General features: G+C 43.9%; 1 protein-coding gene across 2 annotated transcripts in view; it reads right to left on the bottom strand.

Annotated features, from left to right (window-relative positions):
• The window catches only part of cop1 (COP1 E3 ubiquitin ligase), a 159,611-nt gene that overhangs the window by 83,277 nt on the left and 57,080 nt on the right, over window positions 1–19,254 (bottom strand). Inside the window, exons 8-9 of one of the 2 annotated variants that reach the window (XM_063063631.1) lie at window positions 10,206–10,318; window positions 9,272–9,326 (exon numbers count right to left, since the gene is read on the bottom strand). In XM_063063631.1, coding sequence (XP_062919701.1) covers window positions 9,272–9,326; window positions 10,206–10,318 — 168 coding nt within the window. Of the gene's footprint in view, window positions 1–9,271; window positions 9,330–10,205; window positions 10,319–19,254 lie in introns of both variants that reach the window. The other variant, XM_063063630.1, reaches the window with a different exon arrangement.

Consider the following 19,254-nt stretch of genomic DNA (forward strand, 5'->3'; position numbering starts at 1 on the left):
GAACATTTCACTGGTAGAGAGAAGAATGAATTCGATTAAATACCAACAAATTCTGGAAGCAAACATCACACAGTCTGTAAAAAAAAACTGAAGGTGAAAAGATGATGGCTTCTACAACAGGATCCTAAGCACACCTCAAAATCCACAATGGACTACCTAAAGAGGCACAAGCTGAAGGTTTTGCCATGGCTCTCACAGTCCCCTTACCTAAACATCATCAACAATCTGTGGATAGACCTTTAAAGAGCAGTGCATGGAAGACGGCCCAAGAATCTCACATAACTAGAAGCCTTTTGCAAGGAAGAATGGGCAAAAATCCTAAACAAGAATTGCAAGACTCTTGGCTAGCTACAGAACGCGTTTACAAGCTATGATACTTGCTGACCATGCAGGGTGCCCAAACTTTTGCTTCGGGCCCTTTTCCTTTTTTATTATTTTGCAACTGTAAAAGATGGAAATAAAATGCTTAAAGTATTAAAGAAATGTGTCATCTTTAACTTTATGCCTTTTGGAAATCAGGTTATCTTTTCTTCGCTTAGCTACTCACAGTAACTGAAATTTTGACCACGGGTGCCCAAACTTTTGCATGCCACTGTATATGCCAATCAATGGAAGGTATTGTGGAAGTTGTGGCAAGGAAAGAGTCAATATAATGCCCAGACAAAGATAGATTACAGCAGCTCAGCCAAGAAAGGTGCTTGAAGAGCATACTCCCCCCCCCCCTTCCCCCCGCTGCAATAAAGCAACAGAACTGCTCTACGGCAGATGCCATAACTTTTGTCATGCACCTGGCCCTGACATACACTTATGTCAAAATGCTGTTTTTGGATTTGTTTGCATTTAACAGTATTGTCCCACAGAGCTTGGTGAACAAACTCTTAATCGTTTGTCTAGTCACATCACTGTGCAACTGGGTGCTGGACATTCCAACGAACAGACCTCAGAAGGTCAGGATGCATATCTGCTTCTTTCTCCCCATCATCCTCAACACAGGTGCCCTCCAGGACTGTGTGCTGAGCCTATTACTGTTCACTCTGGTCATTCATGACTGAACGGCCAAACACCCAAGTAATCACACTGACAAGTTTGCTGATGACGTGACAGTGGCGGAGCTCATCACTAACAAAGATGAGATGGCCTACATTGAGGTGGAAGAGCTTGAGGCCTGGTACCAGGCAAATAACCTCATCTTCAATATCAATAAGACAAAGGGGATGGTTATCAACTTCAGGAGAATTTGCATCACTCATGCCTCTCTTTACAACAGCAGCAAAGCAGTGGAAATTGCACGTAGATTCAAACTCCTGGGAGTGCACATCTGGAAAACCTCTCAAGATCCCAGAACACATCCTACACAATAAAAAAAGGTCATCAACTTTCTGAGGAGGATGAAGAAAACTGGGCAACACACTGAACACTGGAGGAACTCAGCAGGCCAGGCAGCATCTACGGAAAAAACTACAGTCGACTTTTCAGGTCGAAATGTATGAAGATAGGAACGACTGCGCAAGCACGTAGACGTCAGCGAGTTAGACCGGTGGGAAAAGTTTAAAAAGACAGCTTTATCGTGCTGTAGGTTTTCTATGTTTCGATGAGAAGTGGACTAAGCACATGTGTAGTAATGTGCAATAAGCATCCTAATATGCTGCATCATTGCTTGGCACAGGGACTGCACTGCGGCAGACAGGAAGGCTCTACAATGGGTAGTCAAAACTGCCCAACATATCCAAGGCACCAGCCTACCTGCCATCAAGGACATATATACAGAAAGGTACCGGAAACTTTTCCACTGCTTGTACCATTCCATTCAGGGAGGAGACCATCTGGTATCCACACCATGACCACCATCTCAAAAATAAGTTATTTTCCCCCAATACTAAGGCTGATCAATACTTCCACCCACTAACTCATTCCTCCACATACCCTCCACCACTACTTTATCAATTCCTGTTAGTCAACTTATGTACAGACACTCCTGTTTCTAGAGTCTCTTTATGGACATACAATCAACGGATATTTTCATTATTTATTCATTTACGGGATGTGGGCATTGCCAGCTAAGCCAGCATTTATTGCCCATCCCTAGTTGCCCTTAAGAAGATGGTGATGAGCTGCCTTCTTGAATTGCTGTAGTCCCCGAGGTATAAGTATACCCACAGTACTGTTACGGAGGGAATTCTATGATTTTTACCCAGTGACAATGAAGGAGTGGCAATGTGCTTCCAAGTCAGAATGGTGGTTGACTTGGAGGGGGATTTCCAAGTGGTGGTGTTCCCAGTTATCTGCTGTTCTCGTCCTTCTGGATGGTCGTGGTCATGGGTCTGGAAAATGCTGCCTTAGGAACTTTGGTGTGTTATTGCAGTGCATCTTGTCGATAGTATACACTGCTGCAACTGTTCGCCAATGGTGGAGGGATTGGATGATCGTGGATGGGGCTATCTTATGTATCTTAAACTATCTTATGTATTTGTATTTATTATATTAACATTGTTTTTTTCATGTTGCTTTGTATCTAAAGTAACAATTATTTTGTTCTCCTTTGCACTTGTGTACTAGAAAGCGTATTAAAGAATCTTGAATCTTTAATCTCATGCCTGAGATCACTCTGTGGAGTGAAGGTTTAAAGAACACTGCCTCCATCATGATCAAACAACTATCCCTGATGGAACTGTCATGGAGTTTACACTCTTTGCTATTGAAATTCAGTCAGATTCACGTTGTCCTTTACAAGAAAGAAAAGGAGGGAGTGTGGACATTGCAGCAAGCCAAAGATTAAAAAAATGTCCAAGCAAGGATAGGTTGCAAATGGAGTACAGCAGCCCAGGCAAGAAAGGTCTTTGAAGAGCACAACTTCCCTTTGCATTGCAGTTTGCACTTACTACGACAGTCAATATAATAATATAATGAAAGGATGCAAAACACACAAACCAGCTGAGGGACAATTGTTTCGAAGTATCATCGGTTGTCAGCTCATAGGTACTAGCCACTTTTAACAACTGTGTCGTGAATGGTGATTTTCTTGCGAGTAAAGAATTCAAACATACATAGCTTGTCAAATAGTCAATATCCACAAATGCTGGAGCCATAGAGAAGTACAGCACAGAAACAGGCCCTTCTGCCTATCTAATCCATGACAATTATTGAAACTGCCTACTCCCATCAACCTGTACTGGGACCATAGCCTCCATATCCCTACTATTCATGTATCTATCCAAACTTGAACGTTGAAATCGAGCTCTTGTGCACCGCTTGTGCTGGCAACCTCAGTGGAAAAAGCCTGCCTGCATTTAACCAATGTATACCCCTCATTATTTTGTTTACCTCCTTCAAATCTCCTCTCAATCTTTTATATTCTAAAGAATACAGTCCCAATCTATTCAATCTTTCCTCAGGTTCTCAGGCTCCAGAGACCCAGCAATATCCTTGTAAATTCTAGCCGATTCTGTATAAAAATGACATTTCTCTGTTCAGAATTCAGAACAGTGTGAGTGTTCTCCTTATACACAACCATTTATGATTGAGAAATAAGTGCATGTGGTTCAGAATACAACCAGTATCAGAACTGAGTCATGGAGTCAGAGTACAGAACACTGAAATGAGCCACTCGACTGACAAAGTTGCCTGCATGAGCTGATTCTGACTTGGAAATGGAATTTGTAAGCAACATTATTTAACAGCACACTGGGGCATTTGAGCTTTCACTTTACGATGTTTTAGCTTCAGGGTTTAAGAGAACAATCAAAGTTGAAACTGAGGTCCACATTTTACCACTGTGTTACGCTATCTGTTGATGTAAAATAGCTGTAACAATTAACATGATTACATACAGTAAAACAATCCCATGGAACACTTGTCGATATTGGGTCCGATTTCAAAGGTGAAAGAGCAACAAATCACAGGATTTTATTCTTGTGAATTAAAGTTCAAAACAAATTTATTATCAAAATACATAATGTATACTGTTACCATGTACTAGTTTTTATTACTAAAGTGCGTACTCTCAGTGGCCATTTTATTAGGTATATCTGCTTATTAATGCAAATATCTAATCAGCCAATTATGTGGCAGCAACTCAACGTATAAAAACGTAGACATTGTCAGTTGTTTTTCAGACCAAACATCAGAATGGGAAGAAAGGTGATCCAACTGACTTTGATCATGCAATTATTGGTGCCCAAAAAGATGGTTTGAGTATCTCAGAAACTGCTGATCTCCTAGTATTTTCACGCACGTCTCTACAGTGTATAGAGAATGGTGTGATTAACAAAAAACATCCAGACAGCAGCAGTTCTGAGAACAAAAACACTTATTAATTAGATAGGTCAGAAGAAAATGGCCAGACTGGATCAAAGTGACAGGAAGGTGAGAGTAGCTCAAATAACCACCTGATACTACAGCAGAGCATCTCTGACCACACAAACCTTAAAATGGATGGGTACAGCAGCAGAAGACCACATCCAGTTCCATTACTGTACCAAATAAAGTGGCTACTGAGTGTGTATGTTACCACATAGGACCTGATTCATTTATTTTCAGGCAATTTACAGGAAAAACATACAAAGAATTTATTAAACGCTATCCATAAACAGAGGCCAACACATAACCATGTGCAAAAGACAACAAATCGTGCAAACCAAAAACCATACTGAGAACGTGAGTTGTAAAGAATCCTTTAAAGTGAGTTTGTAGGTCATAGACCCAGTTCAGAATTGTGGTGACTGAAGTTATCCTTGCTGGTTCTGAAGACTGATCATTGTAGGGTAATCATTTTTCCTGAACTTGATGGACTGTGACATTTTGTCCGATGGCAGTATTGAAAAGAGGACATGGCATGGATGGTGGTGGGGTAATGCGTTCTTGTGACAGCACTCCATGTAATTGTGTTCCTTTGGGCAGCATGGTAATGTAGCAAGTGTATTGCTATTATAACACCAGGATCAATTCCACTGCTATCTATGAGTTTACATGTTCTCCCCATGCTCCAGTTTCTTCTCACATTCCAAAGATGTATGAGTTGGTAGGTTAATTGTCCAATGGCTGTAACTGGGTGGCCTGGGGTCGTTGTGCCAGAACGGCCTGTTTCATAGCTGTACCTATTAAATAAATAAAACTATGCACCTATCTAAGAGTCTCAAATGTTTCTGCCTTTACAACCACCTCAATAATTTGTTCCATACACTTATCACTCTTAAGTCTACAGAATAGAGTAACTGAACCCTTCCTGTTTCTGCCTTCCACCCTTTCTTCAGCTGTGATCAGTCTCTATGTTCTAAACCATCTTGAAACTGTAGCTGAACCCTCCCAACGCATTTCTGATATACTCAAAATAAATCATCTGAGCAACAACAACCTTGCACTCAATGACAGCAAGATCAAAGAACTGATTATGGACTTCAGGAAAGGGAAGTCAAAGGTACACATACCAGTCCTCATAGAGGGATCAGCAGTGGAAAGAGGAGCAGTTTCAAGTTCCTGGGTGTCAACATCTCTGACGATCTATCCTGGGCCTAACATATTGATGCAATTACAAAGGTGGCATTAGGAGTTTAAGGAGCCGTGGTATGTCACCAAAGACTCTTACAAATTTTTACAGACATCACGGAGAGCATTCTAACTAGCTGCGTCACTATATTCTATGGAGGGCCCACTGCACAGGATCAGAAAAGGCTGCAGAAAGTTACAAACTCAGCCAGCTCCATCATGAGCACTAGCCTCCCCAACATCGAGGCCATCTTCAAAAAGACAGCATCCATGATCAAGGACTCTCACCACCTAGGATATGCCTCCTTCTCATTGCTATCATCCCAAAGACACAGTCAACGTTTCAGGAATAGCTTCTTCTCCTCCGCTTCAGATTTCTGAATAGACGGTGAATCCATGAACATTACCTCAGTTTTCCTTCCTCTCCCTTTCTGCACTGCTTAATATACAAACACATACATATATATGTACAGTGCCTTTAAAAAGTATTCATCCCTTTTTATTATTTAACAACATTGAATCCCAATGGATTTAATTTGGTTTTTTTGACGATGATCAAGAGAAAAGATTTTCATGTCAAAGTGAAAATAAATTTTGACAAATTCGGCTAAATTTATTACTATTATTAACACAAAATAATTTAATGCGTAATTACTCACTCGCTTCAAATCAGTATTTAGTAGATGCCCCTTTGGCAGTAATCACAGCCTTGAGTCTGTGTGGATAGGTCTCTATCAGCTTTGCACATCTGGACACTGTAATTCTTTCCCATTCTTCTTTATAAAACTGCTCAAGGTCTGCCAGATTGCACGGGGATCGTGATTGAACAGCCCTTTTCAAGCCCAGCCACAAATTCTCAATTGGATTGAGGTCTGGATTCTGACTTGGCCGCTAACTGTGCTGTTTATAAGCCAATCCAGTGTAGCTTTGGCTTAATGCTTGGGGTCATTGTCTTGCTGGAAAACAAATCTTCTCCCAAGTTAGTTCTTTTGCAGACTGTATCAGGTTTTCCTTCAAGATTTCCCTGTATTTTGCTGCATTCATTTTACCTTCTACCTTCACAAACCTTGCCGGGCCTGCTGCAGTGAAGCATCCCCACAGCATGATGCAGCCACATTTCGCAGCAGGAATGGTGTGTTTGGCTTAAGCCAAGCATAGTGTTTAGTCTGATTCGCAAAAAGCTCAATTTTGATTTCATCAGACCATAGAAACTATTTCTATCTGACTTCACAGTCTCCCACATTTCAATGACAGACTCTGTCATCTTCTTCAGGGATGCCTGGGTTAAGTCTCATCATACTCACGTATCTCCATCTCTGTTAAAATTCTTTTCCTGTAGTTTTATTTCAATATCTTCCTTTACCAGGCAATCTCAAAAGCCATTGGCACGGCACAGTACAGTGGTTTTGCGCCAAAATCAATCCTATGGCCACTGTGAATACAGTGTTCTGCTACCACCAATTTCTCCCAGTAACACAAACAGATACACCTCCTGTGTACCTTGATGTAGGTTTCCACCATGCGATCTCTCTGCCCGATAAATGCTGCTCCATGTTCACTGGGAATCGCCAGCTGGCCGAAGTCCCAGATCATCTCTGACTCGCATAAGCTGCAAGTTGAGCTTCCTTATGGATTTATGGATGATATTTAACCAGTATTTCTTCAGGATCCTGGCGATCCTTCCAGAAACTGTGGAAATATAGGGAAGACAGGCGATAACGATGGATTCCTCCTCGTTGTTAGGTTACTATCTTAAGGTTGTCGAGTTACTGTCTCGCTAAGCACTCAACAACCATGCTATCACCCTTTGTTTGGGGGCTGTTCAACTTTGTTAAAAGAATAATCAACATCCAGCTGAACCCAGAGCACATAATGGTCAGTTTCAATGTGGTGTCCCTGTTCACGAGAGTTTCCATGAAGGACAGCTTGGTCCTCCTTCATTCAAAGTTTGAGGGGAACTACTTTGAACAAGTGGATGGAGTGGCCACGGAATCACCCTTGTCACTGGCTATTGCTAATTTCTACATAGAGGACTTTGAGGAGAGGCTCTTAGTTCATTAGGCTTATACTCAAAATATTTCTTCAGATACATCGATGACAACTTCGTAGTGTGGCCTTGTGAACTCCAGGCACTTCAACAGTTTCACAACCACCTGAACAGCATACATTCAAACATTCAATCAATGATGGAGATGGAGAACAACGGTTGCTTCCCGTTCCTGGACATTCTAATATGTCGCAAACCAGACAGTAGCCTTGGACCTGGCATCCATCAGAAACCCACTCACACAGATTTATATCTCAACAATAACAGCCATCATCATGCCTCCCAACAAAGGGCGGTTCTTTCAACTTGATTAACCGTGTAAATACTTCAGACCTAGAGAGTTTCGACATTCCTACAGAATGGCTACAAGGAGAAGGAAATCAATTGGTCCCATAACAAGGGCTGATAGAAAAACCAGGAAACCTAACAATGAGGAGGAAACCGTCATTACCGCCTGAATTGCCTATATTTCTATGGTTTCTGAAGAATCGCCAGGATCCTGAAGAAATACCGGATTAATACCATCCACAAACCCGTGAGGAAGCTCAAGTCACAGCTTATGCAGGTCAAAGATGACCTAGGACTTCGATCAGCTGATGTTTATTGGATTCTCTGTGAATGCGGAGCAACATATATCGGCCAGACAGGACACACGGTGGAAATCCGCATCAAGGAGCATAGGAGGTACATTAGTGGAACACTGCATTTGCAATGGCCATAGGATTGATTTCGACGGCTCAAAACTACTGCGCCGTGTAATGGGTTTTGAGACTGCCTGTTAAAGGAAGCCATTGAGATAAAGCTAGAGGAAAAATTTTTTGACAAAAACAAGGTTTCACTCAAAGAAAGAACTGGAATTTGTTTGTAAACAAGGTGGGTGAGCAAAAATGAATTAAATGAGTACTAACCAATCAGAAGGGGTGGACTTCGGGGGGGGCGGGAGGGAGGGGAGAGATATAATTACCGCTGGACTAGATTCACCCAGGCATCACCCCGAAGAAAATGACAGAGTTTGTCACCGAAACATCAATTATAGTCAATACCTGTACTTGGCTTGAAGCCCGTGAAGAGTTTATTCACAACAGAATGGTTTAAAAAGAAGAAAATTTGTGTTTTGGAATGGCCATGACAGAGTCCAGACCTTCACCCAATTGAGATGCTGCGGCATGACTGAAGAGAGCTGTTAAGGCAAGGTATCCCAAAAAAACTATCAACTGAAACAGTTTTGTATGGAGAATTGATCTAAAGTTCCTCCTCTCCATTCGTATACATGTACACACAAACGTATTAGTAATTTATAATTTTTACTATTAGGTATTGCAATGTACTGCTGCTCCAAAACAACAAATTTCACAGTATATGCCAGTGATATAAAACATGATTTTGACTCTGAATAACGTGTATTCGTACTGCACATTTACAAGACACTTCAGAATAGCAGCGAACAGAATGTAGCACTATAGAATAGAGGGGAATTTAGGCATCACAAACAACAGGACAACATGCTTGAAGCTTAATATCAATCAATATGGCTCCCGGTTAACAAGCTAGGGGCATATAATACTTGAGGCAATGCCATGGGCCTAACGATTTCCATCCATGGCACAGCACATCAGTGGATCTAAACTCTGCATAAGCCAAAATTTCCCACTGAAACAGATTCTTCGGTTTGAACCCAATCATTTAAAAATATCTGACCACAATTTATACTGGTTAAGGTTGTAAAATAAATCAACAGCTCACCTGTGAACCTCCACTGAAACCATGGTGCTGGGAATATTCAGGAGAGTCCATAATGCTACTGAAAAGTATACAAGAATAAGGATTAGGAATGTTGTCACGGAAGTTACAGCACAGGAGGTCATTCAGTCCACTGCACCTGTGCCAGCACTTTACTGCAAGGTTAGGGAGAACGAGCCACAGTGCACATCTCGTGAGTGGAGCAACTCACGAGATGTGCACTGTGGCTCGTTCTCCTTAACCTTGCAAATTTTTCCTTACCATTTATCAAATTTACTCTTAATGAAATATTGTTATAATCATGTAAAATAAAACAGAATGAAAGACACTTGAAGATAGCTAGCTATAGTAAATTTCCAACTGATAATTGCAATGTGACAAATTGCATTATTTAAATGAGTTCAAAACGAATCACTTTGCTCATCAGAATTCAATACACCAACATAGAGAATGTTGGTAAGCAGTATTGCTCATTTAGCCAGCTCACCATTTAAAAGATAATTCGATCTCTGATCTTGTGTTGCTGTCACATCACTCTCATCCAAATTTCCTGAACCAGTTGAGTAAAAAAGATAATCTTTATTTTTAAAAGTGTGTTAATAAACCAAATGGGTTTTAAGACAATTTGGCCAGTTCATAATCACCATTACTGAAATACTTAATATACCAAATTTAAACTGACAGCTCTGGATCATCAACCCAAGACTTTGGATTGCTTGCACAGTGATTAAAACATTAGTTTGTTGGTCATGAGGAATGTTAAGAATTCTACTGAAGGACAGGTTCATGGGATCATGTTGCTAATAAGGAATGGACAATTCAAAGTATTAAAACTTGTGTTATTTATTCAAAAATCAATTGGAGTTATCATTTATTAATCAAATACAATGCACATTTTTATGACAGTTACCCACAAACTCAAAAAAGTGATAAGTACCTGTGTGATGGGGATGGTGCTTCAAACTGTGGAACTGTGCTATCCAGATTTGGCACATGAGTCAACTCACTCATAGGAGAATACAGACCTGTTGGCTCATTGAATATCAGCCCCTGAAAGAAATCCTTACATTAAATGCATTCCATTCTCATTCGGGTTGATAATGTTCTTCCATCTTCACCACCACCTTTTTACATCTTTTCATTTTTGCCTTAAAACTTTATTGCTTGGAGTGTAGGAGACTGAGGGGTGAACTTACAGAGACTGTCTTGAGGGGCATAGATAGGGTGAACAGATGGTATTCTCCACCCCCCCAGGAAAATTAAAAACTAGAAGGAATAGGTTTAAGAACCATGTCTCGTCCAAAAACCAATACACTTAGAAACTTTGCGCTGCCATTTCTATACTTTAAACCACATGCCAGTATTAACTATGAATAGTTGATGCAGCTCTTCATCCAAGATAATCCAACAGAACCTCTCAAACTAACATCTACCATTGAGGACAGGAGCTTAGACACATGACAATACCACCATATACAAACCCCGCTTCATGTCACACAGCTTTCTAACTTATTAATATATTACTTGTCTCTCAAAATCCTTGATCTGCCTCCACATCAGCACTGTGCAAGCACCTTTTTCATATGGACTGCAACAATTCAAGACTCAATTTCACAAGGGAAATCAGCAATAATCACACCTATAAAAAAGGGGCTTAAATAAAAAGTGTCTGCATTGCTGAGACCTTGGCTTAGCTCCCTTCTTCACTTAGCTCCTTGCCATTCACCCCTGAGCCTTTGTTTCCTTTGACTTCCAAACTCTCACTAATTTTCTGCCTTCCACACCCGGCCTTGCTTCTCTCTATCTAAATCAGGTTTTTATGCCCTTGCCATGGCAGTCTAATTGCACGAGATAACTTCCTCCAATGATTCTGTTCCAAATGCACTGCAAACAATCCAACACGTACAAGTGTCATCTCCCAGGTAAGGTTCCCAGTACACGAGAAAATGTGCAGATCCTGGAAATCCAAAACCACCACACACAATCTGCTGGGGGAACTTAGCAGGTCAGGCAGCATTTATAGAAAAGAGTCAACTGTCGACGTCTTGGGTGGAGACCCTTCTTCAGGACTTGGTAAAGTTCTCAGTACCACATGAACTAAATCCTTCCCTCTTAGCTGCATCTGTCAGCATCCTTCCTTCTACAGTACTCTCAAGTACATGGGATGAAAAGTAAACTGATATCCCAAAAACCTCGCAAAGACGACCTCAACACTTTTTCTACTTCCATCACCAATATGGACCATGAACGAGTCATAAATTTGTACAGTACAGAAATGGGCCCTGAAGCCCACTACATCCATGCCAACACCTCTGCCCATTACTTCATCAATTCTTCTACTCATCTTCTTAAGTCCATCTAAATGCCTCTTCAATAGAGCAATTGTATCTGATTCTACTTCCTCTTCTGGCAGTGTGCTCACTGTATTAAAAAAAATCCTTCCTCTCACCTTAAGCCTATACCCTTTTGTTTTTGATACTTCTAGTATGGGGAAAAACATTTTACCTACCTTGCCCATGCCTCAAGATCTTACATATTACTGTCGACCTTCTTCACTCCAAGGAAAACAAGTCCAGCCCATCCTTTCTCCTCACACCAGTCCCGACTAGGAGTTGAGGATGCCATCATCTACCTGCTGAACCGTGTCTACGCCCACCTGGACAAGCCAGCGAGCACTGTGAGGGTCATGTTTTTTGACTTCTCCAGTGCGTTCAACACCATCTGCCCTGCTCTGCTGGGGGAGAAGCTGACAGCGATGCAGGTGGATGCTTCCCTGGTATCATGGATTCTTGATTACCTGACTGGCAGACCACAGTACGTGTGCTTGCAACACTGTGTGTCCGACAGAATGATCAGCAGCACTGGGGACTGTCTTGTCTCCCTTTCTCTTCACCATTTACACCTCGGACTTCAACTACTATACAGAGTCTTGTCATCTTCAGAAGTTTTCGGATGACTCTGCCATAGTTGGATGCATCAGCAAGGGAGATGAGGCTGAGTACAGGGCAACGATAAGATACTTTGTCACATGGTGTGAGCAGAATTATCGGCAGCTTAATGTGAAAAAGACTAAGGAGCTGGTGGTAGACCTGAGGAGAGCTAAGGTACCAGTGACCCCTGTTTCCATCCAGGGGGTCAGTGTGGACATGGTGGAGGATTACAAATACCTGGGGATACGAATTGACAATAAACTGGACTGGTCAATGAACACTGAGGCTGTCTACAAGAAGGGTCAGAGCCGTCTCTATTTCCTGAGGAGACTGAGGTCCTTTAACATCTGCCGGACGATGCTGAGGATGTTCTATGAGTCTGTGGCGGCCAATGCAACCACGTTTGCTGTTGTGTACTGGGGCAGCAGGCTGAAGGTAGCAGACAACAACAGAATCAACAAAAACAACAGGAATTCTGCAGATGCTGGAAATTCAAGCAACATACATCAAAGTTGCTGGTGAACGCAGCAGGCCAGGCAGCATCTATAGGAAGAGGCGCAGTCGACGTTTCAGGCCGAGACCCTTCGTCAGGACTAACTGAAGGAAGAGTGAGTAAGGGATTTGAAAGCTGGAGGGGGAGGGGGAGATGCAAAATGATAGGAGAAGACAGGAGGGGGAGGGATGGAGCCGAGAGCTGGACAGGTGATAGGCAGAAGGGGATACGAGAGGATCATGGGACAGGAGGTCCGGGAAGAAAGACGGGGGGGGGGGGGGGTGACCCAGAGGATGGGCAAGAGGTATATTCAGAGGGACAGAGGGAGAAAAAGGAGAGTGAGAGAAAGAATGTGTGCATTAAAAAGAGTAACAGATGGGGTACGAGGGGGAGGTGGGGCCTAGCGGAAGTTAGAGAAGTCAATGTTCATGCCATCAGGTTGGAGGCTACCCAGACGGAATATAAGGTGTTGTTCCTCCAACCTGAGTGTGGCTTCATCTTTACAGTAGAGGAGGCCGTGGATAGACATGTCAGAATGGGAATGGGATGTGGAATTAAAATGTGTGGCCACTGGGAGATCCTGCTTTCTCTGGCGGACAGAGCGTAGATGTTCAGCAAAGCGGTCTCCCAGTCTGCGTCGGGTCTCACCAATATATAAAAGGCCACATCGGGAGCACCGGACGCAGTATATCACCCCAGTCGACTCACAGGTGAAGTGATGCCTCACCTGGAAGGACTGTTTGGGGCCCTGAATGGTGGTAAGGGAGGAAGTGTAAGGGCATGTGTAGCACTTGTTCCGCTTACACGGATAAGTGCCAGCAGGGAGATCAGTGGGGAGGGATGGGGGGGACGAATGGACAAGGGAGTTGTGTAGGGAGCGATCCCTGCGGATGCAGAGAGAGGCGGGGAGGGAAAGATATGCTTAGTGGTGGGATCCCGTTGGAGGTGGCGGAAGTTACGGAGAATAATATGTTGGACCCGGAGGCTGGTGGGGTGGTAGGTGAGGACCAGGGGAACCCTATTCCTAGTGGGGTGGTGGGAGGATGGAGTGAGAGCAGATGTACGTGAAATGGGGGAGATGCGTTTAAGAGCAGAGTTGATAGTGGAGGAAGGGAAGCCCCTTTCTTTAAAAAATGAAGACATCTCCCTCGTCCTAGAATGAAAAGCCTCATCCTGAGAGCAGATGCGGCGGAGACGGAGGAATTGCGAGAAGGGGATGGCGTTTTTGCAAGAGACAGGGTGAGAAGAGGAATAGTCCAGATAGTTGTGAGAGTCAGTAGGCTTATAGTAGACATCAGTGGATAAGCTGTCTCCAGAGACAGAGACAGAAAGATCTAGAAAGGGGAGGGAGGTGTCAGAAATGGACCAGGTAAACTTGAGGGCAGGGTGAAAGTTGGAGGCAAAGTTAATAAAGTCAACGAGTTCTGCATGCGTGCAGGAAGCAGCGCCAATGCAGTCGTCGATGTAGCGAAGGAAAAGTGGGGGACAGATACCAGAATAGGCACGGAACATAGATTGTTCCACAAACCCAACAAAAAGGCAGGCATAGCTAGGGCCCATACGGGTGCCCATAGCTACACCTTTAGTTTGGAGGAAATGGGAGGAGCACAAGGAGAAATTATTAAGAGTAAGGACTAATTCTGCTAGACGGAGCAGAGTGGTGGTAGAGGGGAACTGATTAGGTCTGGAATCCAAAAAGAAGCGTAGAGCTTTGAGACCTTCCTGATGGGGGATGGAAGTATATAGGGACTGGACATCCAAGGTGAAAATAAAGCGGTGGGGGCCAGGGAACTTAAAATCATCGAAAAGTTTAAGAGCGTGAGAAGTGTCACGAACATAGGTCGGAAGGGATTGAACAAGGGGTGATAAAACAGTGTCGAGGTATGCAGAAACGAGTTCGGTGGGGCAGGAGCAAGCTGAGACAATAGGTCGGCCAAGACAGGCAGGTTTGTGGATCTTGGGTAGGAGGTAGAAACGGGAAGTGCGGGGTGTGGGAACTATAAGGTTGGTAGCAGTGGATGGGAGATCCCCTGAGCGGATAAAGTCGTTGATAGTGTGGGAGACAATGGCCTGGTGCTCCTTAGTGGGGTCACGATCGAGGGGTAAATAAGAGGAGGTATCCGCGAGTTGTCGCTGTGCCTCGGCAAGGTAGAGGTCAGTACGCCAGACTACAACAGCACCCCCCTTATCAGCGGGTTTAATAATAATGTTAGGATTAGTGCGGAGGGAGTGGAGAGCAGAGCGTTCCGAAGGAGTGAGGTTGGAATGGGGACAAGGTGCGGTGAAGTCGAGACGGTTGATGTCCCGTCGGCAGTTGGCAATAAAGAGATCCAGAGCAGGCAGAAGACCAGAGCGGGGTGTCCATGAAGAAGAGGAGGGATGAAGACGGGAGAAGGGGTCATCGGTGGGGGTGGAAGAGTCCTTGCCGAAGAAGTAGGCTCGGAGACGGAGATGGCGGAAGAAAAGTTCCGCATCATGGCGAACACGGAACTCGCTGAGGTGTGGGCGAAGGGGGACAAACGTGAGGCCCTTACTGAGAACAGAGCGTTCTGCCTCCGACAGTTGAAGGTCGGAGGGGATGGTAAAGACCCGGCACGGATGAGAGCTGGGATCAGAGGGGGGAGGGGGGAGGCTGGGGGTGTCAATGGAGAGGGGAGGGTTGGGGTGAGAGGAAGATGGAGCCTCTGAGGGCCCAGGAGTTGACGGTGGGATCTGAGGAAGACGGGGCTGCGGAGTGGTGGTGGGGGAAGGGGAGACGGGAGTCACAACAGCAGCACATAAAGACCCGGCCTGGAGTTCAAGGCTGGAGTCGCAGTTGGTGGTTGCGCGATCGCTTTGAATGTCTCCATGGTCGTTGCTGGAGTCCGGGTTTTGAATATGTCCTGAGGTGTTGGAGCCGCCGAGACCAACATTCTTTCTCTCACTCTCCTTTTTCTCCCTCTGTCCCTCTGAATATACCTCTTGCCCATCCTCTGGGTCACCCCCCCCCCCCCCGTCTTTCTTCCCGGACCTCCTGTCCCATGATCCTCTCGTATCCCCTTCTGCCTATCACCTGTCCAGCTCTCGGCTCCATCCCTCCCCCTCCTGTCTTCTCCTATCATTTTGCATCTCCCCCTCCCCCTCCAGCTTTCAAATCCCTTACTCACTCTTCCTTCAGTTAGTCCTGACGAAGGGTCTCGGCCTGAAACGTCGACTGCGCCTCTTCCTATAGATGCTGCCTGGCCTGCTGCGTTCACCAGCAACTTTGATGTATGTTGCTTAACAGAATCAACAAACTCATTTGTAAGGCCAGTGATGTTGTGGGGATGGAACTGGACTCTCTCACGGTGGTGTCTAAAAAGAGGATGCTGCCTAAGTTGCATGACATCTTGGTCAATGTCTCCCATCCACTACATAATGTACTGGTTGGGTACAGGAGTACATTCAGCCAGAGACTCATTCCACCGAGATGCAACACAGAGCGTCATAGGAAGTCATTCCTGCCTGTGGCCATCAAACTTTACAGCTCCTCCCTTGGAGGGTCAGATCCCTGAGCCAATAGGCTGGTCCTGAACTTATTTCATAATTTACTGGCATAAATTACATATTACTATTTAACTATTATGGTTCTATTACTATTTATTACTTATGGTGCAACTGTAACGAAAACCAATTTCCCCTGGGATCAGTAAAGTATGACTATGACTATAACTCAAGTCCTTCAATCCAGGCAATACTTAGTGAATTTCCTTCTGCACTCTCCAGTGCAACTCCATCCTTCCTAAGGTATGGTAAATAGAACTGTACACAATACTCTAGGTGTGGCTGAACCAGTGTTTTGTAATGTTGAAACAATATGTTCCAACTCTGCCATATTTGCCTTTCATCCTAGCTGGAATATACTAGCATGAACACTTGCTAATGCTCTTTTAAGATTCCCACTTGTTAAGATATTGTTTTACTCACAAGTGTTTACTCCTAATTGACTTTCTGTTGAATAGAGTTATTCATTGCCCCACCTCATTCCATACAGTCAGAACAATCCTCATCTGTTCACACTAGGAAGATAACACACCAACCAAGAAGTGGTTCTTGTTTCAGAAATTTCCATTTGCCTCAAAACCATGAGTACAATTGAGCTACCTATGGTGATGTAGATTTAGCTCCTGTTGTAGTTCAAAGTGAACTGAATTACTGTCAGTGAGCCCAATGGACTCAAGGTACTACTTGCTGTGGACTTTATCCATCTGGCTGTTATTCATTCATTTTCTGCCTATACATTCAAACCATTGCATGACCACTTGCAGAAAAAAAAAAGCTACCGTTCTTGGTCTCATAACGACTTCTAGTGATCCTAAATCTTGACTACAAAACCTCAGCTGACCATGTAATGCACACCTGCCTATGAACAGTCTACACAAGAACACAAGAAATAGGAGCAGGAGTTGGCCATCTGGCCCGGCGAGCCTGCTCCACCATTCAATAAGATCAGGGCTGATCTGGCCATGGACTCATCTCCACCTACCTGCCTTTTCCCCATAACCCTCAATTCCCTACTATGCAAAAATCTATCCTTGTCTTAGATACATTTACTGAGGTAGCCTCCACTGCTTCATTGGGCAGAGAATTCCATTCTCTTGGAAAAGCAGTTCCTCCTCATCTCCATCCTAAATCTAGTCCCCCGAATCTTGAAGCTATGTTCCCTAGTTCTAGTTTCACCTACCACTAGAAACAACTTTCCTGCCTCTATCTTATCTATTCTTTTCATACTTTTATGTTTCTATAAGATCTCCTCTCATTCTTCTGAATTCCAGCTAGTACAGTCCCAGGCAACTCAATCTCTCCTCATGGTCTAGCCTCCTCGTCTCTGGAATCAACTTGGTGCAACTCCTCTGCTCCACCTCCAAAGCCAGTATATCCTTCAAGAAAGGAGGTCAGAAATGCACACAGTACTCCAGGTGCTGTCTCACCAGTACCCTGTACAGTTGCAGCATAGCTTCCCTGCTCTTAAATTCAATCCCTCTAGCAATGAAGGCCAACATTCCATTTGCCTTCCTGATAGCCTGCTGCACCTGCAAACCACCCCTTTGTGATTCATGCACAAGCATTCCCAAGTCCCTCTGCAGCATGCTGCAATTTTTTTTTTTACCATTTAAATAATAATCTGCTCTTCCATTTTTCCTTCCAAAGTGGACGACCTCACATTTTCCAACATTGTACTCCATCTGCCAGATCCTTATCCACTCACTTAGCCTATCTACATCTCTCTGCAGACTCTCCGTACCTTTTGCACAATTTGCTTTTCTACTCAATTTAGTATCATCAACAAACTTAGATACATTACACCATGCCCCCTCTTCCAGATCGTAAACGTATTATCATGAACAGCTGCAGGCCCAGCACCGACCCCTGCAGCACACCACTCACTCACCAGAGTAACAGCCATGTATCCCAACTCTGCTTTCTATTAGTTAACCAATCCTCTATCCATGTTAATACATCACCCCCAACTCTCTGCATCCTTATAGATGTCTTTTAGGTGGCATCTTATCAAATGCCTTCTGGAAATCCAAATAAATAACATCCATCTGTTCCCCTCTATCCACTATGCTCGCTATATCCTCAAAGAACTCCAGTAAGTTTGTCAAACAGGACCTGCCTTTGTTGAATCCATGCTGCATCTACCTGATGGATCCACTTCTTTCTAGATGCCTCACTATTTCTTCTTTATTGATAGCTTCAAGCATTTTCCCAACTACAGATGTTAAACTAACTGGCCTGGGCAACTGTTTGACTTGGAAGCCAAAAAAGCAGCATAACACCTAGATTTATAGACAAACACAATTGGTAATTTATGGAGCCAAAAACAAGCTGCTGGTCCAACTCATTGGGAGACCGCAGCATCTGGGAGGGAAATAGACAACCACCCCAGTTCAGATGAAGGGTCTCGACCCAAATGGTGATTATCCATTTCCTTTCATAGGTGCTGCCTGATCTGCTCAGTTCTTCCAGCAACTCATTTGTTGCTTGAGATTCCGGTATTTTCAGTCTCCTTTCTCATCAGGTAACATGTTTATTGACTAGTCATTGGAGAACACCAAGCTTAATTTTAAGCTGTTCTGGAGGGTTCTAAAAATAAGAAAAGATTTCTCTGCCAGCTTTTCTAAAATCAACAAACATAAGTGAACAACAACAGGAATTCTGCAGATGCTGAAAATTCAAGCAACACACATCAAAGTTGCTGGTGAACGCAGCAGGCCAGGCAGCATCTCTAGGAAGAGGTACAGTCGACGTTTCAGGCCGAGACCCTTCGTCAGGACTAACTGAAGGAAGAGTGAGTAAGGGATTTGAAAGTTGGAGGGGGAGGGGGGAGATCCAAAATGATAAGAGAAGACAGGAGGGGGAGGGATGGAGCCAAGAGCTGGACAGGTGATTGGCAAAAGGGGATACGAGAGGATCATGGGACAGGAGGTCCGGGAAGAAAGACGGGGGGGGGGGGACCCAGAGGATGGGCAAGAGGCATATTCAGAGGGACAGAGGGAGAAAAAGGAGAGTGAGAGAAAGAATGTGTGCATAAAAATAAG

Source organism: Mobula hypostoma, chromosome 12 (genome assembly GCF_963921235.1).
Source record: "Mobula hypostoma chromosome 12, sMobHyp1.1, whole genome shotgun sequence".
Lineage (NCBI taxonomy): Eukaryota > Metazoa > Chordata > Chondrichthyes > Myliobatiformes > Myliobatidae > Mobula > Mobula hypostoma.